The 13,765-nt window shown below is 43.9% G+C and overlaps 1 protein-coding gene across 4 annotated transcripts in view; it reads left to right on the top strand.

The window, feature by feature from the left end:
• Positions 1 to 13,487, top strand: part of Epb41l5 (erythrocyte membrane protein band 4.1 like 5) — a 102,512-nt gene extending 89,025 nt beyond the window's left edge. For 3 of the 4 annotated variants that reach the window (XM_021168536.3, XM_029474198.2, XM_021168617.3), the window contains exons 21-25: positions 3,491 to 3,581; positions 4,340 to 4,414; positions 8,009 to 8,050; positions 8,552 to 8,682; positions 9,379 to 13,487. In XM_021168536.3, coding sequence (XP_021024195.1) covers positions 3,491 to 3,581; positions 4,340 to 4,414; positions 8,009 to 8,050; positions 8,552 to 8,682; positions 9,379 to 9,445 — 406 coding nt within the window. In that variant the 3' untranslated portion in view covers positions 9,446 to 13,487. The remainder of the gene's footprint in view (positions 1 to 3,490; positions 3,582 to 4,339; positions 4,415 to 8,008; positions 8,051 to 8,551; positions 8,683 to 9,378) is intronic. The other variant, XM_029474204.2, reaches the window with a different exon arrangement.
• Positions 13,488 to 13,765: the final 278 nt, after the last annotated feature.

Here is a 13,765-nt window from a genome sequence, read left to right as displayed (position 1 = left end):
TTCTAGATACTGGTGGCTAACACAAAGGAGTGGAGATGACTAGCAGGAAAGGCTGCAAGAGGGTTGGGAAGGAGTTTATCTGGGTCTGCATCAAGAGGCAGATAGATAACCAGGAATGTTTTGTTACTGCCCTGTAACCCAGGCTCCCCGTGACCTGCTCCTATCTGTCAGTTGCTGGGGTTACAGGTAGAGGTTTTCTGATGAAAAACTGACCTGTCCTTATGAGGATCCATTGGGTGGGAGGGATCATTTCTCAAGAGTCTCTGCGTGGCCTGGCTTTCAGTACTGAATAGTTAACACAGATGGCATAGATCTCTCTGAGGTTACCTCACAGAGTTCCTGAGCTCATGTGTGTCTCTTCCCTAGCCGTTTTCAGCTGGTGTTCATTCAGGCAGGCCTTCTGCACCCTTCTCCTAGACTCAGCTCACTCTGCTTTCCTTGTTTGGCTTCTGCATTCAATGTTGCATAAACTCTGCTGCTCTGTGTAAGCACACTGATTTTTCCGCCTTGTAAATCTGCTGTTGAAAAGATGTAGAAAATTTTTAACTAAAAAGCCATACTTTTTTCTGGCTCTAAATTTCCATTTGGTTCATTTTTGTCTGTTGTCACACTGTTCTGTCTCATGCAATTCTTGTTTTCTGAGAGAATTTGACCCAGTTGGGCCCTTTGCCCACTGAAGTTCTCTGTGCTTTCTGAGCTTCTGCCTCTTCTTGTGAGTGAGTCACAGTTTGTCACATTTAATTTGAAAAGTGGACATTTTGAATTTGATGATGTAATTCTCAAAGCTGAGTCTTCTTAGGCTTTCTTGGTTCTGCCTGCTGTGTGGTTATATAATAGTTGGTAACTGTTCAAAGTAACACTTTGAGATGTCTTTGTTATCTGTGGTCTCTGATGCCTGCTGACCTAGTTTAGAACTCAGCTAGTGATTTGACAGAGTTCATGTGACTAGAGCCAAGACATAAAAGAACATGAAAAAAAAAAAAAAAAAACAGAGGAAAGTAGGGCTGGGAGCTTCCTAAGAACAATCTATTCTTTACAGAGGACCTGGGTTCATTCCCAGCACCCACAAGGCAGCTCATAACAGTCTATAACTGTACTCTCAAGAGATCCAACACCCTCTTCTGACCTGTGTGGCACCATGGATGCATATGATGTGCGAACATATATGCAGGCATAATACTAATACACATACAAATAAAAATAACAGATTCTTTAGGGTCCTGGGAAATGACTCAGTGAGTAGAGGCACTGGCTGCCAAGCATGGCACCCTGAGCGTAATCCCTGGACCCACCTGGTAGGAAGAGAGAACAGACTCCCACAGTTTGTCCTTCTAGCCTCCACACATGTGTGCACACACACACACATACACACCAATGTAATAAAATGTTTTTAATGGAGAAAAATGTTCTCACGGTCTTTACAGTTGTCTGTGTTGAGACATTGTACAGCATTTAGAAGGCTGCCAGGGCTGGGGCTGTAGTTAGTGGAGGTGTGCTGTCTCCCCTGCACCCTGAGCTCCAGTCTGCTCTCAGCAGGGGACCCAAAGTCCTACCTTGGCACATTCAGCATTTTTCAAATTGCTCCATTTTGTGGCGACTTCAGGGTTTTTTTCCCCCAAATTTCTTTCTCTGTGGCTTTCTTTGCCTCTCAGCAGAAGCCTAAGGGAAGCCTCAGTGCCCTATGCTATCACTGCCTCCCTTGAGACAGGGTCTGTCGCTGAATCTGGTGTTATCCTGGCAGCCATCAAGCCCAAGTGATCCTTGTGTCTCTGTCACCTATCAGGCTGGGACTACATGTGCCTGTATGAGCACACCCAGCATTGTTATATGGGTTTCAGGGATTTGAACTCAGGTCTTTGTGTGTGTACAGTAACACTCTTAACCATGGAACTATTTTCCCAGATCCTTTATTCAGGTTCCTGTGTGAACTTTTTTTTTACTACTTTTATTATGTACATAAATTTTTACCATAAGTTTTTATTGGTTTGCATGGTTTTTCAACTTTGTAAGATAAAATATTTTTGCTGTTTAGGTTTTTACATTTCTGAAATTTAAAATCTTACCTTTTGTTTTTTCATGTTACCTGCTGTTTAGAAGTCCACCGCAGTTGTTCATTCTTCCTTTGCAGTGATCTTCCTCCCACAACAGTGTGTAAGGATGCTGAGGTAGAGAGCTGGCCTGGCACATGGACTGTGTGGGCTGGGAGCCTGGGCTGCTCCCCATGTGGTCAGCACTGTAAGCTGCACACGAGGCCACTTTTAGAACATAGTCCATCACTTTAAAAGTCAATATTTTATTGATTCCCTTTCTGAGTGATTTCCTTGTCCAGAGGTGAAGTGACTTTTTTCTGTAGTATTCATTAGTTGGGACTTTTTTCTAGGTTTTGTTGTTGTTGTTGTTGTTTTGGTTTTGTTTTGTTTTTTGTTTGTTTGTTTGTTTTGTTTTTTATGTTTTGAGACAGGATTTCACTGTGTAGCCATGACTGTTATGGAACTCAAGTCTATAGACCAGGCTGGCCTCAAACTTGAAGGGATAAACCTGCCTCTGCCTCCTAAGTACTGGGATTAAAAATGTGACTACCGCTGCCTGGCTTAGTTGGGACATTTTAATCATTACTGTGTCCGAAGTTTTCAGTGACAGTAAAGATGAGATTTCCAGCCCGTTCTGATAACTTAATAGATGGTCATCTGTGGGCCTCCCTCTCCTTTCCTGGCACTGAAACCACAGATAGACCATTGTTGTTGTTGTCATCAGGAGATAAAGACCTGGTCATATGCCAGGTCTGCAGGTCACAGGAACGTCAGCATCCTCTTGTTTACCTGTTGCAATATCTGCAGTATCCTGGGTGTTACTTCTTCTGCACTTGCTCTCCACCCTGTGCTCTCACTGTGGCGCCTCCTGTTTCCTCACTCTTCTCCTTTGTGTTTCGTGATCCACTGAGCTTTCTCGTTCATATAGTCTATCACAGATTAGAGGGAAGAAGAAGCTAGCAGAGCCAGGCTTTGTGGCACCCACATCTTTAGTCCCAGCACTTGGGAGGCAGTGGTGAGTGGATCTCTGTAAGTTCAAGGCCACCTGGTCTACATAGTGAGTTCCAGGACAGCCAGAGCAAATAGTGAGATCCTGTCTCAAAAAAGAGAAAAAGAGATCTTCCTCACTTCCCATCTTCTACATAATCCCTCTGGGTTTGAAGCTGTAACCATACTTTTCTAAAGTAGGTCACTCTGAATTTCCTGAAGGCTTTAAACTCTACTGGCAACCCTTAGTTTTTAGGTCCTATGTTTCCTGGCCCCCTAAAGACAAGTCTTTTCGATCATCTTAGTGTGACTGTAGGAAGGAAGCTATTGGACTCAGTATCTAAAGAGTCTGTGTTGGATATCAAAACTGAGTGTTCCTCCCCAGCTACCCTTTCTTCCTCTGCATGGCCCCCATATTCTTCCTGGAGGAATTAGTGCCACCTTTATCCAGGCCTGCTTTTATTTCCTTCCAGTACTGCATTCAATGAAAATGATGTGCCCGTCTGTAAAGATTCCCTCACTCCAGTGCATGGCACAGCTGCAGACAGTGACTCTGTACTAAAGGTAAGAAGATTGCTTTCCAATTTTCAAAAGACAATATTGAGTTTAACCTGTGATATAACGAGGGACAGCTGGTGATTTCTAGTTGGCACTGGGAATTGAGGCAAGAGGCACAGCTGAGCTTCATCTCCTGGGAAGACAAGAGTCTTCTTGCCAGTTTCTACACTGCTTGTGTCTGCTTCAGCTGGAGACAGTCTGGTTGCTGGCTGTGCCTCTACCTGAAGAAATAGCACTTTGGTAAACATCAATTTGTTTAGTAGATGCCGAAAAATGATATCAATAATACATGTTTTCCTAGAGCTCTCTATTGTCAACAGTCCTGCATTTCCAACAGTAACTTCTTTTCTTATGTGATCACATTGTGTTGCTGAATTGCATTGACTTTCTGCTCTAACGCAGTGCATGGCCTGCATCTCACTGCCACCTGCGTGCCCTTTCCCTTCTCAGGAGGGAACGCCAGGACTCTCCTATCCAAACCTGCCAGGCTGGCCACAAGCCAGTCACTGTCTGAACTACCAGCTTTATCTGTGTAGATGCAAGAGCTACATGAATATTTACAGAGTACTTCTTTTCCTAATTCTGATTATTGTATAGTTTCTTCTCCTTGAAATGGAATCATTCAAAGCTCATTTCTGAATTTCCCTTTTTGCTTAAAGGATCAATAATAGGTAGGGCCTGGTCACTATTAGAAATTCAGAGACTGTGAAGAGCTTAGTACAATGGCAGTCATTCATGGACTCTTGGTGCCTTGTCTTCTTTAGGATGCTACTGATGAACTGGACGCCTTACTTCTTTCTCTGACTGAGAATCTGATGGATCACACAGTAACACCTCAGGTAAATGTGTCTTGAAACAGCAAAGTCAAAAGACACTTGCTTTGAAAATGTTCTTGTTAGGTTCCAATTTTTTTTTTTTTAACTTGATAATTTAGTAAACTTTTCATCAGAGTTTTTAGGACTGGGGAGATGGCTCGATGGGTAAAGCATGTGCTATATGAGGACCTGAGTGTGGGTCCCCAAAACTCATATAAAGCTGGGCACAGTAGTGCACATAAAATGAGGTAGAAATAGGATTTCCTGAAACTCTTAGACCAGTAGTGAGGTGTACACCCTGGAGCACAAGAAACCCTGCCTCAAACAAGTAGACTGACAGCTAAGAGCCCTGCGTGTGCCACGTGGCATGCATGCACTCAAAGGAACACTAAGAGCTTACATTTATTTCTTTAGCATTGCCTTTCTGTACTCAAACTCTGCTGCTTTGAATTTGTATTTCTCTCTGTGGAAATCACACATCACTATAAAACTGTTCATATTCAACACCACATTAAATAGCATGAGAGAAAACCTGGAGCCTGTACCAGCATAAAGAGTTAAGACAAGGAGCTCTGTGGTTGAGAGCTCTTGCTGCTCTTGCAGAGGACCTAGGTTCTGTACTGGCGTCCATAAAGTAGCTCACAAGGCCAGTTAACTCAGAGGGTCCATTGCCTTATTCTGGTCTCTGCATTCATTGAACACTTGTAGTGCACTTACATACATACATACAGGTAAAACATTCATACACATAAAATGAAAATAATTTTTTTAAAGAGTTAAGACAATAATCTGGGCTTAGTAGTTTATGTCTGTAATCCCAGCATTCAAGAATATTGCCACAAGTCTAAGACCAGCCTGATCCATCAAGCAAGTTCTAGGCCATCCAGAGCTATAGCAAAAGCCCATCTGTGTCTATAGCAAGTGTTAAGCCTATGAGGATATGTTATCTTTTCAAAAAGATGGGATCATAATTAACAATTAGTATTGAAAATCTCATCCCTTGTTTAACCTGGAAGGCTGAAGTTCTCAGTATTCTCACCATAAAGCAAATAAGACAGTTCATTTCTCCAACTGGACCTCCAGTCACATTGGAGATAGAAAACAGCTTCAGGAACTGTAGGACAGGAACTGCTGAGGCAGCCTGATTCCTGTCTGAGGATTTGGGGGGTGCAAGTGGCACTTTCTGAGGATGCTTGTGTAAACTGTAATTGAACAAACTCGAGTATATATCAGAGTTGCCCAGGTGTACTAGATAGAATGTTGGGCCTCACCTCAGTTTCAAATTGTGTATATCTTGGAAAGGCCCCAAAATTTGCATTTCTGAGCATGTTCCCATGTATTTAGTGTTACAGACAACCAACTTAGATCAATAAGTAAGACATTACCAAAGGAGAAGTAATCCCAGATCGGATTTTGAACCATAATAAATCTTGAAATAGATAAGACATAATCTCTAAAATCAATGCCAAATCATCTGAAGCCCAGAGAAACCTAATTCCTAAGCGCATCACTCAGAGTACTTAATGCTGCTCTTTGTCTCACTGCCTAGAGGAGCCTTATAAGCCAGACAGCAGTGTGGCAAAGCGGCCCACACCTTAGCCCAGCACTCGGGAGGCAGAGGCAGGTGAATCAGTCATCCTCTTCTAGATTTCATGGGCTTCTGCACATGTGCAGAGTATAGACAGTCACTTGGACATGCTCATAAAAAAGTGAATAACTAAGAGGGCTGAGACTTGTGTCAGCAGTAGCATGCCTGCCTTGAAAACGAGTTCCTTGTTTTATTTTGTTAGATTACAGCTCCTATTCTGAGGCATTTCCAAGGATGGAGATGTAGTCAATGCAGTGATTGTCTGGCTTTGGTCCCTATAGCATAAGCTGGCCTAGAAGTAATTTATGACTCCTGGCTTCACTTTCCAGCTGTTGAGATTACAGGTGTGGGTCTCTACCACACCTGAGTTGTCTGACTTCTAAAACTTTATTGTCATTTGTTTATGTATCATGTGTTTATGTATGTGCATGGGCCTGTGTCACTGTTCATGTGGGTTCAGAGAACAACTTACAGGAGTTTTTCTTTCCTCAGATGATGTATGTGGCAGGTATCCCCTTCAGATGGTCAGATTTACCCACAAGTGCCTTTATCCCATGAGCTATCTCGCTTACCCTTATCTGACTTTCTAATTTTGACCAGTTTAATGAGTTGTCTCAGTGTTTCAATTATATAAGTTATATAGGATAGCGTCCCATATTGATACTAATTTAGTTTCCTGTGTGGAAGGTAGCTAGTGGGGTGTTGGCCTCTTTTTGTTGGTTCTCCTTTTTCATACTCATTTCCAGAGCTGCAGATTAGCTATTAACTGGAGGTTACCCACCCCATTGGGTGGACTCCAGCCATTTTCCATTCTACAAAGAGGAAGGTCAACACAGAGGAGAAATATCCTTCATGATTCTAAGCAAAGCTGTGGTCAAGCAAGGCCTTTGACTTATCTAGATGCCACAACAGCTGGCCAAATGAGCCAGAGTTTCTTCCCAAACCTGGTGACCTCTGAGGACCAGACCATTTGGTATGTTTGTTTTTAAAGTGATTGATTTTGGCCACCTGAATGGTCTCAAACACCCTGTGTACAAGCATAACAAAAATAAAATAATGGATAATATAAAACAAACAGCGGCCCATGCTTTACAGGTCTCTGTTTGAGTGACTGACATGCTAGTGGAACAATCACAGCTGCCCCAGATGTGACCACATTTAAAGGACTCTCATCCTCTTCCTGATGTTCTGTGTTTATTCCTGATTATTCTTCTCATGTCTCCTTTGGTTTATATAGTTTGTAAAATCAGACTAAGACCACACAGGTATCACCAGCTTGTTGATGAACAGCTGTAGACTTGGATCTCTGGACCTTAGGTTAAACCTGGGATGAACTGATAGGATCTTAATTATGACATTGCTAATCTCTGGACCTTGTGGATCCAACACTATTTTAACCCTCCACTCATTTCAGACTGCAGACTAGCCATGTTCAGATGCTCCTATGATAACCTAACTCCAGTGCCTGGGAGTCAGCCAGAGTGGAGACCATAAATCCTTCTAGGGTCCCAGTATCCACTGGCAGCTCCTGCGTTGTGTGTGTGTACACTCACACATGCACAAATAATTCAATATAATTTAAAGATTTTAAAAGTAATAAATGAGCCAGGCAATGATGGCACTTGCCTTTAATCCCAGCACTCAGAAAGCAGAAGAGCAGAGGCAGATGTATCTCTTAACTTCAAGGCCAGTCTGCTCTACCAAGCCAGTTTCAAGACAGCCAAGGCTACACAAAGAAACCCTGTTTTGGAAAAAAAAAAAAAAAAAGAAAAAAAAAAAAAGAAAAAAAGAAAGAAAGGGAGAGGGAGTAATAAAAGGGGTAACAGGTAGCTGTAGCATTCTTGAATTACAGCTTTTCCTGACAGTCTCTTAGGTAGTATGAGTGTTGCAGAAGCCTGGGTTGAGAGTTAGTTAGCTCAAGAGGCTCATTGGGAACTGCATTCCTGAGGTGCGTTTCACAATAGAAAAATATTATGAATGTAATAAGTCAGTCTTCCCTAAAAGTAAGTGGCTGTGATTTTTTTTTTAAGGTGTCTTCACCATCCATGATCACACCCCGGTGGATTATTCCAGTAAGTTCATACTCTTTATGATTCTTCTTTTGGTTACCATTTCAGACTTTTAAAGGATTCTCAAGTTCTTGTTTTTTCTACAAGTATTGGGGCCATTATCAAAGCTCTGTTAATTTAATGGCTTCAGTTTTATGGCTCAACTTTTCTGTAAATGCTGCATGATTCAGACAGAATAAAAAAATAAAACTCTGAGGTAGAAGGGGCTGGGGCAGCTGACTCGGTGGTCAGGGGTACTTACTTTATTGCAGGGCCTAGGTTTGATTCCCAGCGCCCACATGGCAGCTCATAACCATTGGTAACTCCAGTTCCGGGGGATCTCACTCTCCTTTCTGGACTCCACAGGCAGGCTCCACACACACATGTAGTATACAGACATATGTGCAGACACATAAACAGATGGGGACATGAGATCCTCTTTCCTGCTCCAGCCAGTGACACTGATGTGAAGCTGCTGACGGGGCAAGGTTGTTATCTGACATGTTATTCCTTCCTCCTCCACAGCAGAGTGCCACCATCTCCAATGGGCTTGCAGGGTTTGGAGCATCTTTGGCCGGGACAGATGAATGTGGTCAGAAAGATGGATTCTCACTGATTTCCCCGCCAGCACCATTCTTGGTGGATGCTGTGACCAGGTGAGGAATTCTTAGTTGCAGCTTTCAGAACATCTGTAGGAGAAAATTTAAGTTGATTATATTTAAAATGATAGTGTTCTTGTAAGGTCTTAATTGAACCTGATTGAAAGTATTTAAGCCTTTTCTCTGAATACTGTTTAACATAGTATTTTTTTTCTTGGTATTGGTAATTATTCATAAAATTATTGGGATTTGTTTGTGAAGTCTTTAGTAGAGAAAAATATTAGTAGGGTTATCTTTAAATCTCTTGAGTTTAAAGTTCAGTTGTTATTTCTCCTTTCCTGCTTTACTCTTCTGATTGTGCCTGCAGTCGTAGTGACGCGTGGTGGGTGGTGCTTTACTACACGTGGCAAGGCGAGGTGTGGGCTGGGAGATGAGGTCATTCCCTAGGTGAGGACTTACTAGATAAGAGTGTGAGCATGGGTGATATGGGTCCTTGGGGGTCAGCCTAAAATCTCCTCACCATAGAGGAGAAGCAAAATCAGAGCCTCGTGAAGAATGGGTTAAGTGTACTTTAGACTGGAGTCAGGGAAGCAGGAGCATCAACTATGTAGAAAATGTGTCCTACAAAATATCTCAATGCTCATGAGGTGGCACCACATCTCCATTTAGGTCTGTCATCTCTCTTCTCGGCGGGTCTGTGTGGGTGCTGGAGACATGAGTCCATCACTTACTAGGCCTCTTTCTTCCATGCAGCTCTGCCCCTCCCTTGCCTGAAGACTCAACCTTGAAGCAGAAGTGCTTGCTGACTACTGAGCTCTGAGGGCCGCTGCTCCCCACCTGTAACTGGATTGCCCCACACCGCCCCCAGTCAGCCCTGGATCCATGTGTCCTTTACTTGGGGAAAACCTTCTACCAGGATTTGACTTTAACTCCACAATGAGAGTAGCTACATTTTCCGTCCAACTGGAAGTCTACCCCACATAACTGCTTAACTGAAGATACCTCCTCCTCTTCCTGTAACTGTATTTGCATTGCCAATTCCTGAAGCAATGAAGGTAACTAGTTTCCTGCAAACTGTTGGCTCCACCTAGCGGTTGCAACTGTTTATAGCTTAGAGCAAGGCTTGCTGTTTCCCTGGGATGTCAGGGGAGCACACCTGAGCTGAGAGCCTGCTGGAGAAATGCGTGGCACTTTCCTGTGCATTCCCTGGAAATGAGAATTAGAAAATGGATGGAAACACTGTGTGGCTAGATCCCAGGCCAGCTCCTGCACAGTTGCTAGGATTCTTGGAGAAGCTGAGAACATAGAGGGGTGAGGCTGTCACCCAGACTTTGAATTCTGAGCAGTAATGACCTTACACCAAAGGTAAATGTTATCTTTGGATAACTAGAGAGAGGTTCAGTCTCTAGGCATGAACTCCTCAGACCAGTTTTCCTATTGGAAGCACCTAAACCCCTCGCCTGTCTTTAACTTTGCAGCCTGGGAGGGAGCAAGTGTCAGCTCAGAGACCCGAGACTGTGCTCCTCTTGCTGAGCCAGTGGGGAATGCGGCCCTACTAGGCTTACCAATTGGAAAGTCAGGACCTGTTTAGACATAGCCTCCAGTTCCTTTTGGTGTATACTGTGTGAGCTTACAGCTTCCAAGCTGAAAGGAAAAGAAAAATACCTGGCAGAAATGGGGAATGCCTGTGAGAGGACTTGGGTTCTTGAATGAGTATAACAAATGAAGTCAGTTTTACATAGGGGTTTTGTATTCATTTTAAAGTCCTCTAGAATCCCCCATTCCTTTAGCCTGTACCAAAAAAAAAAAAAAAATGATGATGTTAAAGTAGTACCCATCCATCATAGAAAAGTGTATGGATATGAGAAATGACACTGAAGTAGCTTTACCTGCTTAGGCTGAAAGATCAGGCCTCACTTGCTGTGGAGATGAGGGTGATGTGCAGACAGTGGTGGTGCCAGTAGTGTTGCACTGATGCTAAGCTGTGTCCCCTGGAGTTTGTTCGGCTCTCTGCCCAGCATGTGATGTGTACTCATTCTTGCTTCTCAGTTAAGAAGACACCCAGCTCTGTGGTCTTTAAGGGGCTGTGATTTGAACTACCCTGGCTTCCTTGTGGCATAGCTTGTGCTCAGGCAAACACTAATGTCTTGATTGGGAAGCCCAGGGGGTTCAGTTTCACAGTGTCCAGAGGAGCTGGACAGTTTAGAAACTACCTTTGCTAAACAGTCTGCTAGGGAGTTGTTCTTCTTGCTGGCTGTCTCCCCTTTGCCAATAGTGTAGCTTGTGTGATCGTCGGCAGTGTTTTTGCCAGTCCTGAGTGATAAGACATTTCTTACAGGATGACACTTAGAATTGGGGCTTGACCCAGGCACACTACACTGGGTTTCAGATTTCTAGTGTCTGGAAGTTCTGGATGGCCTGCAAGGCTAGCTGTTCTGCTAACACACAGCCAAGACACGGCGGCTTAGAGGGCCTAAATGTCCTGTTCTGCTTAGGAGCAAGCACTGTCCCTTCAAGATTGAGTCCATATGAGTATCCCATAACATTTTTGTCTCCAGGTACCTGAATTCTTACTAGTCAAAATATTTGCTAGTGACTTGGTTAGGATTCACTTGAATCCCAGTAAAAAGAAATCCTATGTCCTACTGTCAAGTGGTAAGCTTAGAAGTACATATTGAGTGACATATTTTCCCTGACAGATTAGACACTGTTATATGTTTCCTGTGCTGTTACAGTAGCAGTACTCTGCTCCTTTGAGAATGGTAGTGTCTAATGAGACAGGCCTGAGGGTGCCTGTGGGAGCAGTAGAGGCAGGGCAAGTCCATGAGACAGTGAGAATGCTGACAGAGGGAGGCCGAGTCAGGAAGATGGGTAGCTGCCGGCCGTGTGGGTTTATGGCACAATGGAGATAGGGCCAAAAGGCTGGCCCGCTACAAACCTAGGGAGGGAGAGAGGGATCCGGGCAAGGTTTGTACGGTGTCCCGGCTGGGGTAGGACTTGGCATGGCAGTTTCCAGTAAGATGGGGATTAGTTAGGAGTCCTAGGCTCCACCTCAGCACTTAGGAAGGCATGTGAGGGAGGGATCTGGACACTGACAGCTTCTGGGTAGCAGCTCCGTTCAACACAGAGGACTCACAGTTACCTCACCCCTCTCCTCAGCAGATGGTCTCCTTCGCATTCCACTTTGCTTTGAGAAATACTTTTTACAGTCCTGCTGGCGGACTAGGGTACTTGCTTTGCACAGGCTTAGCTGTCCTGGGCATGTCAGGGGCTGAGATCTCGGAGTTGTTACTAGCATCTCCTGCTTGTTTTTCTCAGTTCTGGCTAAAGCTTGGATCTCTCTTCTCTTAACTGAGCCCCAGAAAACTGCTGTCCCTTGCTCGATTGCTAGGCACTCAACTGATGAAAAAGTTTATTTTTTTTTCTTTCCTTCCTTCTTTCTTTGTTTCTTTCCTTTTTTTTTCTGTGTAGCTCTGGCTGTCCTGGAACTTACTCTATAGACCAGGCTGGTCTCAAAATCAGAGATCCTCCTGCCTCTGTCTCCTGAGTGCTTCATTAAAGGCTGTGCCACTACACCTGGGAACATAGTTTCTAAGAAAGCTTCTTGTCTTTTCATTTGGCAGGTATCCTGTTCATTTGTTGTTTTGTGTTGTTTTACTTTGGTTGTTTAGACAAGGTCTCACTGTGGAGCCCAGGATGGTCATAACTCCCAGCAGTCTTCCTGCCTCAGCTTTCCAGGGGCTGGATTTTCAGTCATGAACCATCGAGCCTAGCATAGACTTGTTCTGACAAGTTTTCTGTTTGGTTGGCTTTGGTTTTAAGTTGCTAGGTCAGAACCAGAATTTGGACTGGGAATGGTGGCATGTCTTTAATCCCATCACTCTCTGAGCTGCAGGCAAACTAAGGCTACATGGTGAGGCCCGTGTCTCACTCGGCCACTGAGCTATTGTCCCCAGACCCATTAAGTTTGTTCTATAGAGAGTTCTATAGAGATAACAGATACTTCACCAATCAGTTTTCTGCTGGTGCTGCGCAGCATCATCAGAGGCAGCACTCAGCATCGCTGCATTCACTGCAGCTGATTCACAGTGCTGCTTCCCAGCTCTGAGCACAGGAGAGTGATGCCTGCAGTCCATGGTCTGCAGCACTAGCAGCCACTCAGGCAGCCAGCACTTGAGGACATTGTGTCGAGTTGTCCACAGGGCTGCAAGGAGATTGTGGGTCTCATCTGTGAATGTCTTGGACCTATTATTTGATCCATCTCTTGGCCATCCAGTTGACTGGAAATTTGCATACATGTATGTAATAAAGAATGTGGGTTTATAGATCATTGATGCTTTTTTTTTTTTTTTCTGGAAAAAAATTAAACTTGGGTTTGGATGGTCAGGATGAACTGGAAACATTCCTATGTTGCCAGGATGGGGAACTGGGTTTGCACTGTGGAGACTTGTCCTGAGCTGTGCTCTGCTGTGTGCACTTCTGGTGGGACTGCTTATCTTCTTCTTTATTGCATTGTTGGGGGTGATAGCCACTAATTCTCAGGATTCCTTCTATCTGTGTGTGTGTGTGTGTGTGTGTGTGTGTGTGTGTGTGTGTGTGTGTGGTTTCATGGAACTCTGTACTCTCTCTGTGCTCACATCTGGATACAATAGATGATTATGAGGATTCACCAGCTATTTTGTGTTTACTTTTTCTACATGTTAAGCTCTGCAGTAGCTTTGGAACTGTAATTTATTTTTGTATCACATGCACTATATTCAGTGACTTCCTGTTGTATGTTGCTTGTATTAGAAGCACTGCAGTGAACTGTGAGTTGTCTGTACACTGAACAAGAACTCTAGGTATGACCCATTGCAATAAAACTTCCATGAGAGTTCATGTTTTATGAGTTGTTTCTTGAGCATGAATGGCCCTGGCTGAATTGTTAAGTCCGAGCCACCGTTTATTATAACCAGATGGACTAAGTTGCAGCCCTGATACAGTGTTGGGGATTTGTGTCTGTGGGTGTGGGAGATTAGGAGTGGGAATGTTTCCAAAGGCCAGAACCCTCTTTGGTGGCTGGGGAGATAAGTCAGTGAGTAAAGCACTTGCCGTACAAGTGTAAAGACCTGAGGTCACATCCCCAGAGCCCACGCAAAGC

The sequence above is a fragment of the Mus caroli genome, unplaced genomic scaffold, assembly GCF_978045245.1.
Source record: "Mus caroli unplaced genomic scaffold, Mus_caroli_1 scaffold_1, whole genome shotgun sequence".
Lineage (NCBI taxonomy): Eukaryota > Metazoa > Chordata > Mammalia > Rodentia > Muridae > Mus > Mus caroli.
This window is presented reverse-complemented; position numbering and strand designations above follow the sequence as displayed.